This window comes from Ammospiza nelsoni, chromosome 29 (genome assembly GCF_027579445.1).
Source record: "Ammospiza nelsoni isolate bAmmNel1 chromosome 29, bAmmNel1.pri, whole genome shotgun sequence".
NCBI lineage: Eukaryota > Metazoa > Chordata > Aves > Passeriformes > Passerellidae > Ammospiza > Ammospiza nelsoni.
The window spans coordinates 1,861,586-1,870,028 of NC_080661.1; the positions used below are offsets into that span (position 1 = coordinate 1,861,586).

Consider the following 8,443-nt stretch of genomic DNA (forward strand, 5'->3'; position numbering starts at 1 on the left):
TGGCATGTTTTGCTCCTTAGCAATGCCCCTGATATAATCCCGGGCCATTTTCTTTTAGTCACTCATTTTCCCAAAATTTTCTTTTTTTCTCCTCCAATTGCAATTCCTTTGGTGGTATCTCTATTCCAGCGTGTTTGTAAGTCCTTCTTTTCTGTTTTGACCTTGCTGGGATCAGCCTTTTTTGCCTTATTCCCCAGTGACCTGGCAGAAGGGACGGAGTGTTCCCTCAGCATTTGCTGATGGGACAGAACTGGGAGCTGGGGCTGAGGCATCACAAGCCTCTGCTGCCCTTCAATGAGACCTGGACAGGCTTGAGAGTTGAGCAGAGAAGGACTTATGAAGTGTCATTGGGAAAAGCCTCTAGAAGAGCTTCATGCTTTGTAATTACCAGGCAACAGAAGTGTTTTAGTATAGTGGAGTCTATAACGTTTTCTTTTAATGTCCACTCAGGCAAACCACTGCTTCTCTGTATGTTCTTTGTATGTACATCAAGAAAGCCTTTGAGAGAAACATGAAAGAATTCAAAAACTTCCCCTGATATTATTTGAATTTTCACGATTTTCTGGAATGCCGGGAGAAGTGTAAGGATGCTAGAAGCAAAGTGAAAGCAAATCAATAAATTTTTAAAGAATCAGAACTATTTCTAGTTTGTTCCTTGAAGAAGTTGTCACACAAAGTCACTTTTGCAATCCTTTGAAAGATCTTATAGGAAAAGTCATTGGCCAAAGTGCTGCTCTGTGTTTCTGAACAGCAACATGCATTTTGTGTTGATGCAAGGTTTGTACCAGGGTTTGGGGTTTTTGTGTGTGTGTGCTTTGAATGTGAGTCTTTGCAGGACTATTAATAATTAGACCATGTACTTAAGAGAACATGTTACTCTGTTGTGCTGTTCAGTGCTGAAGAGGGTTGAGACAGAGCAGGTAGCTCTGTCTCTGTGTGTAACTGGCATGAGCAGCACGGGAGCAGTGCCCAGGGCCTGGAGAAGCAAACGGGTTCCCGGTGCTGAGGACAAGGTGTCCAGAGCTCGGGATTGTCTGGCCAAGCTCTTCTGGCTCCTTGTGCTTCGAGCCCTAGCCGGGAGCCCTGCAGAGCCCCAGGTGCAGCTTCCTAACTTTCCCCCTCTTCCTCTGCCTCCTCCCTGCCTCCAGGGTAAAGGCACTCCCTGGCATTGCACTGGCTGTGCCTCCCTCCTAGACCAGTGAAGGGATCGTTTCCCAGCCAAGGTGGCTCTCCCATGGAGACAGGAAAATGGACAAACTCCTGCTGCCCCAGCATCAGGCAGGTGCAGGGTGTCCTTGCCTGTCAGCCCCTGCCCTGCTTCCCAGAGATGCCACTGATTGTTCCAGAAGTCATGGATCTGCATTTCCAGGAGCATGTTTGCAGAGACACGAAAGAGAAAAATTGACAAGAATTGTTTGTGCTTCTCTTCCTGATTTTTTCCAATGTATTTTCTAGTAGGAAAGCATGGACCAAACTGGCAAAGTTCCTATAATGTAGGAAAAGCATCCTCCTGTATTTGACTTGAGTTGAGGACAGTTGCAAGCTCTCCTGTCAAATGTACACAGAAAATTCTCAGTGAATTTGCTGTCTTTCTGCTGAGTCAGTATAAAAGATGAGGTTTCTCAGAAGCTTAATACTAATTTTTCCATTTATATGGAAAGTCAAAGTTGTTAGTTCATATGATGGCAGGATAACGGAGGCAGCTGTGGTGGTGTCCAGGTTTATCTCCTGTACCCAATGGTGATCAGCAGCAGCATCAAATCAGGTTCATCTTAGTTTTCTGCAGACAGGTCTTGATGAAAACATCAGTTCACGTAGAGCAGGGTTTGAATCCCTGCAGTGCAGTTGACTCCGCACGGGCTCTCTGGGCCACCACCTGCCAGGGGCAGAGATTTCCCTTGGCCGGGGCCGGAGCCCTGGCGTAGCAGTGCCTGAACAGCACCTCCCTGCCCACAGTGCCACCCTGGCTGGCTGCCCCAGGGCCTGGCATTTGACCCTGCACTTGCTGCAGGAGTCCCGGCCCTGTTTACACCCTGAGCAAACGCTCGGACCCATCTCAGAAGCTCGGTGCCCGAGGGGGCCGCCACAAGTGGTTGCCAGGGACCTGGGGCCATGGCTGCCCGATTTTGGGTACACGGCTCTGATGTCAGAGTGGCCATTGTGACCTGTGCCACCAAGGCCACAAAAGGGAACGCGGGGCTCAAGCCGAGTGTCAGTGCGACCTGACAACGGGAGGAGAAGGTAGGGCGGGGATGTGGCTGCCCAGGGACCAGAGGGGCCCCACACATTGGGGCTCTGGGCCTGTGCTGCAGGCTCACCTGCCTCTCCCTTCCCAAAATCACAGAATCAGCGGAGGAACAGCCAGAGGACACTGCAGCGTTCCTCAAGGCGACGACGGGAGGAGAAAGCGGACAGGAGCAGGGCTCACGCAGGCCTGAGCAGGGAGTAGAGCCTCGTGGCTCTGGGCCTGTTCTGCAAACTCCCCCCCCCCCTTCTTTCTCCCATAGAGAGAGAGGAACAGCACCTCGAAGTGACCACGTCCCTCGAGGAGACAGACTCAACGTAGATAGCCGCCATGTCTGACAGCAAGCAGGACGGCGCTGGTGCCAGGGAGCCAGGTGAGGGCAAAGCAGCCCTCTGACAGCCTGGCCCAGGGGCTCTTGTGGCAGCAGGCAGCGTGGGGATCAGAGCAGAGGCAGGGGGAGGCAGGAGCTGCTCGGCCATGCTGGGGCTGGGAGCCTCCTTCCTGCCCAAGTGGGGCCCAGCTGGGCCAGGGGGCAGCTCCTGGGACAGCCGTGCCCACAATGGCCCCTGCTCTGCAAGGCCTCCAGCCCTGCCCATCAGCCAGGCAGGGACAGAGCAGCCTTGGGGCCGATGCTGCTGCAGGTTCAGAGCCCCACAGAGCTGCTCATGCCCGGTGCCATTGGCTCTGTCCCCTGCAGCCTGCATGCTGTGTCGCCGTGCCGAGGCTGACCCAGACATGTGTGGTGACAAACTGCAGAAGGGTGGGCTCTGTGCCCACGTGTTCTGCATGGTGAGTGGCTCCAGGCGCTCCCTCCACCTTTGCAATGGGCAGCTCCTGCCGCCCTCTCCTCATCAGCTTCTCCCCTTGGCTGCAGTTCTTCGCCACTCTACTATTTCAGCAAGAGACGGACCGCGGGGGACTCATGGGCTTTCTCCCTCGAGATCTCCTAATTGCAGTGCGGCGGGCGGCACAGAAGGTGAGAGCCTGACAAGAGCAGGGAGATTTGTGCCTGGCGAGGTTTGCCAGAGCTTAGCCCAGACTGCAGGAAAGAAAGGCCGGCCCAACAGCTGGGACAAATTCTGGCTCCCAGCAGCTGTGGCACAGAGGCCCTGCCACAGGAGCCTCCCTCCTCCAGCTGGTGGCTCTGTGGGCTGGGAGCCGGCAGCGGCCACGTCCTGCGCCCTGCCTGAAGCCCTGGGGCTGCCTGGGGAGGCCTCGAGGCTGCTGCTGCTGCTGCTGCTGCTGCTGCTGCTGCTGCTGCTGATGCAGCTGCTTGGCTCTTTCCAGCGCTGCTGCATCTGCGGCCAGAGCGGGGCAACCATCATGTGCTGCAGGAAGCACTGTGACAGATGGTTCCACCTGCCCTGTACCAAGGAGGGCGGCTGTGTCAATGTATACGTTGCTCCGTTCAGGTACCTCATCTCTCTTTATGGCCACCCCTGGGGAATGATCCAGCATTTCTCACTTTCCCCATCCCTTTGCCCCCAGCTCTTTCTGCCCTGAGCACCGTCCAGAGCAGGTGGTAGAGGCGACTCCTGAGCCGGACACCGTTTGCCTCATCTGCCTGGAGCCTGTGGAGGACAGAAAGACCTTCACAACCCTGGTGTGCCCAACGTGCAAAAGGGCCTGGTTCCACAGGGACTGCATCCAGGTAGGAGCCCTCCCCTCAGCCCCGGGGCACAGCAGGTGCTCAGCAGCAGCAGCAGGGCCTCACTCAGCCCTGCCTGTGTTTGCCCTGCAGGGACAGGCCTTGCGCGCTGGTGCTTTGTATTTCCAGTGCCCCCTGTGCAGAGACAGTGGGGAATTCCCTGTTGAAATGTTCATCCTGGGGATCCGAGTCCCCTTTAGGTTGGTGTCCTTCTGCCTGGCCCACCAGCCAGGAGGGTGCAAGTGCTGTGCTGTGCCAGGCCCTGCCCCAGGAGCCCTGGCCCTGCTCTGTCCCGTGAGTCTGGGCTTCAGCTTCACCCCCAACTTGGAAAAGTGCTGGAGAAAGAGCTGGGACACCCCGGACCTCCGTGAGGGAGAGCAGCAGAAATTCGTCATCTCTTCCTTTCTCCATCAGACAGCCAACATGGGAGGACAATGATGCCTTCGCAGATCTAGGAGTGAGGCACGGCCAGTGCAACGCCAGGGATTGCCTTTACCCTGGGGGCAGGGAGGAGGCAGAGGAACGGGGGTAAGTTGGGAAGCTGCACCTGGGGCTCTGCAGGGAACCTGTGTCTCGGCAAGGGCTCAAAGTGGGAAGAAGCAGAAGCGCTTGGCCAGACAACCACATGCTGGTACACTTTGTTCTCAGTGCTATGAGCCTGTTTGCCTCCCCAGGCCCTGGCAATTGCTCCTGTGCTCCTCCTGTGCTGCTGAGGGCACCCACAGGCGCTGCTCTGGCCTGAGGAACAGCACACAGAGATGGGAGTGTGACAGCTGTGCTGGGCTCGGAACATGTATGAGTCAAAGTCCCCGGTGTCCCTGGGCTGGGGGCAGTGCCCAGGCCAGGCTTGGCAGAGCGCAGCATCCACTGCTGGAGGGCTGGGGGCACTGCTCTGGCCTGGCCTGGCCGGGGCCTGGGTGTTCTTTGACATTCCTGCTTGCCCTTACAGCCTCCAGGGATGAGACAGAGCTCAATGGCCCCAGGCCAGCCAGACAGTCAGGACTGCAATCTGCTCGTGGCTGGTCAGAACCTGAGGCCATCAGCCCCAGCTCCCACAGCCCTGTGCCATTGGTGCTGGTTTCCCCACCTCCATCTCCAGAGACGGGCAGCCACAGCAGGCCCCACCACGCAGCATGGCAGCAGGCGCTGCCATCTTCCTCACTGGACACCAGCAGCATCAGCAGATCAAGGGCAACGTGCAGCACGTCCCCTGACCCTGAGGACAGGGTCCATTCCAGACGTGCTGGGCCCGGCCGCAGGAGAAGCTCCTCTCGCCGGCAAAGTTGCGCCCAGAGTCCACCTGTCCGGTCCAGGAGTCGCCGTGACAGGAACAGTAGGACAGGGCCAAGGGCTGAGAGGCCCAAGCAAAGGGAGACACCATCACAGACATCCCCCAGACGCAGGCGCTCCCGCCAGCAAGGCTGGGCCCAGAGTCCACCTGTCCGCTCCAGGAGTTGCCATAACAGGAACAGAGGGACAGGGCCAAGGACTGAGAGGCCCAGGCGACGGGAGACATGGTCAGGGCCATCCCCCAGACGCAGGCACTCCCGCCAGCAAGGCTGGGCCCAGAGTCCACCTGTCCGCTCCAGGACTTGCCATAACAGGAACAGAGGGACAGGGCCAAGGACTGAGAGGCCCAGGCGAAGGGAGACATGGTCAGGGCCATCCCCCAGACGCAGGCGCTCCCGCCAGCAAGGCTGGGCCCAGAGTCCACCTGTCCGCTCCAGGAGTCGCCGTGGCAGCAGCAGTGGAACAAGGCCAAGGGCTGAGAGGCCCAGGCAAAGGGAGATATGGTCAGGGCCATCCCCCAGACGCAGCCGCTCCCGCCAGCAGCGCCGGGCCTCGACTCAAACTGTGCGGTCCAGGAGTTTCCAGGACAGGAGCAGGAGGACAGCAGCGAGTGCTGAGAGGCCCAGGCGTAGGGGGACGTGGTCGGGGACATCGCGCAGGAGCAGCCGCTCCCACCAGCGACGTCGGACCTCAACTGGGACCTCCAACAGCAGCACGTAGCGCCGTCATCTTTTTTTTCTAGGCCATGTGTTCCTTGCCGGAAGTGAAGGTGAGAACGGTCAGTGCAGGGACCCTGAGATGTGCAGCTCTGTGGGCAAACCCGATTAGCTCTTGATGTTTCTACTGGCAGGAAGAAGTCTGGGCTAAATACCTTGATTTCTGTGTAACTGTGTATTCAGTGAAAAGTCACTTAAAGATGTGGCTAATTAGAAAGGACTCTTGTTCCTGCCTTTAGACTTCAACCTCAGATGTTTCCCCACTGCTTACCCTTGATAATGAACCACTCCTTAATAGGCTTGGATATGCTTAGGGAGACATTCAGAGCAAGGTGGGTCTTAGGGAAGCTGTGTCTGAAAAGGACATTTGCTGTGTTGCTATCCTTGAACAATCTCATTTCAGTAAAGCCAAAATAAGAAGAAAGAGAGTGAGACACTGCCTCATGTGTCTGAAGACAACTCCTACACCATTGCTGCGGATTTGAAAGAGGCCTTTCAAAGAACAAACCAGAATAGACGGTATTTCCTCCGTCTATTCTGGTTTCTTCTTTGAAAGACCTTCAAAGAACAAACCAGAACAGACTGAGGAAATACCCTGGGACAAAGAGGATGCACAGGACTCTGCCCCAGATGACCATTTGGGACCTTTGCCTGAGGATGATGCAGCTCAGGAGATGAGTTACTTCAAGTTTTCTTTCTTTGGAGTCACAGAGGAGCTGGGCATCAAAGAAGGTAACAGCAGAACCCATCTAACAGTGCCATTGCTAAGGAAGAGCTTCTGGCAGGCACTGTAGGGCAATATGGTGTAAAAAAGGTCAGGATGCAGGGGATTTTCAGCAACAGAGGTCAGTAATTAGGCAGAAGCATTTTGATCTTCATTTCTGCTTGCCAGGGTTGTGGTAGACTATTGAGAGGTGCCTCATGCTTGCATCTCAGGAATTCTGAAAGGCATGCTTTGAGAAGGCATTGGGGGTTTTTGCTGAGTGGTGAAAAAGCTTGTTCTCATGCCCTGAATTCCTCAAACAGGGAAAAAGGTGACACACCAGTCATATCAAGTTTCATAGAACCTCACAAGGCTTTTAAGGAAATGTGCGTTAATGTAGGGGGAGGAGCAAAGTCCGAGAGCTGGCCCCAAGATCCATGAACATTCTGTTTGTTACTGAATTCTACTCTTGGACCTTTAGAAAAAGGAAATGGAATGACACATGATCATTGGGGTGTCCTAACCTTAGATAAAATGAGGCCGTCTGAAATGAAGATGAAACAACATTAACTCGAGTCCCAGTCATGTAGGAGAGAAAAGAAACCCTGTGAAGTTACCCAAAATATTAAAAAATCCAACGCAACAGCACAAAGCAATGAGCCCCCCAGACTTGTGCTGAACTGAGAAGGTATTCAGTGTCTTCTGAATGCAATGAGAAATGTTTAAGAATACATAAGGGATCCCTGGAACAAAGTGGAAAATACTGGAGCAGAAATGTAGCTTAGAAAATCTGGCAGGGGCAGACTCTGTTCTTCCTAAATCTCTCTTCTCCACTGTAAGTATTTCACTTGAAAGGAGGCATTTTTCCTGACAATTAGAGGAATAATCTGGTTTTGGCTTTTTTTCTCTATTGGTGCTGTCTATGCAGAGCCTCACGCGCTTGGGACAATAAAGCCGGTAAAAGCCACATGGCAAGAGGATCCACGTTTCCAGGACAGCAGTTCTGAGGATGACGATGAGCCTGAGATGTCAGAAATTGAACAGGACCAAGAAATGCAAGTTCCATTTCTCTTTGTTGTCTACTTGGCTGTAGTAGTTGGATGCTGTGGGAATATTAATAGCAGCACTCAGGGAATGGGAAAGTGACATTGCACACCTCTGAGCAATGAAAGTCATCTTGGAAAACCGTTCGTGCTGCACAGAGTCAAAACTCCCAGCAGCCCATTGGATGTGAATGTGAATATGGAAAGAAAGAGTAGAGCACAGGAAATTAACTGGGTCATTTTGGTTTGACCAACTCCAAACTGAGTTTGGCCAAAAGCCAAAGACACAGTCAGTTTTCTCTTTAAAAGAGGATTTGGAAAATAAAAAGATCTATTTGGTTTCTAGGGAATAAAGCTTTTCAATGTATGGCATTTCTCTGAAGCACTACAGGTTTAACTTGTGTTCATGGAATTTGATAGTACAATTTAGGATGCTCAAATCCCTTTGTCCTTTTCTAGGTTTTCTTTCTTTACCAGGCACAGGAAGTGCTAGAGTTTTTTTTTTGTTCTCCAAAGATGATGAACGCCTAAGAGGTATGATAGAATTTCTTTGCGCTCTTTTATTTTTTTTTTCCTTTTAAAGCCTTCCTGTAATTCAGTGAGGAGGAAAAAATGCTTCCTAGTTATCAAAGTTTTCTAGTCAAAATTTGCCACCCTCACTTGTGATCCAAGTTATGGTAGAATCCCGTGAGAAAGTCCTGGCAAAATGAAGGTCAAGCAGATTTCTGGCTTTCTTTTCTTTCAGACAATTACCGAATAGGAATCTGGACTTTTAGAGTTTACCAAAAACTTAGTCAC

The 8,443-nt window shown here is 53.2% G+C and overlaps 1 protein-coding gene across 1 annotated transcript; it reads left to right on the forward strand.

The window, feature by feature from the left end:
- Window positions 1-2,575: 2,575 nt before the first annotated feature.
- LOC132085201 (PHD finger protein 7-like) lies at window positions 2,576-4,855 on the forward strand. Its single transcript, XM_059490570.1, has 8 exons — window positions 2,576-2,618; window positions 2,943-3,034; window positions 3,120-3,221; window positions 3,533-3,657; window positions 3,734-4,093; window positions 4,308-4,421; window positions 4,568-4,705; window positions 4,843-4,855. The coding sequence occupies exons 1-8, from the start codon at window positions 2,576-2,578 to the stop codon at window positions 4,853-4,855; spliced, it is 987 nt and encodes a 328-aa protein (XP_059346553.1).
- Window positions 4,856-8,443: the final 3,588 nt, after the last annotated feature.

Coding starts and splice junctions, on each gene's coding strand:
- LOC132085201 (XM_059490570.1), top strand. CDS start 2,576: ATGTCTGACAGCAAGCAGGACGGCGCTGGTGCCAGGGAGCCAG. Junction 2,619..2,942: donor CGCTGGTGCCAGGGAGCCAG/GTGAGGGCAAAG, acceptor TGTCCCCTGCAG/CCTGCATGCTGTGTCGCCGT. Junction 3,222..3,532: donor TGCGGCGGGCGGCACAGAAG/GTGAGAGCCTGA, acceptor GGCTCTTTCCAG/CGCTGCTGCATCTGCGGCCA.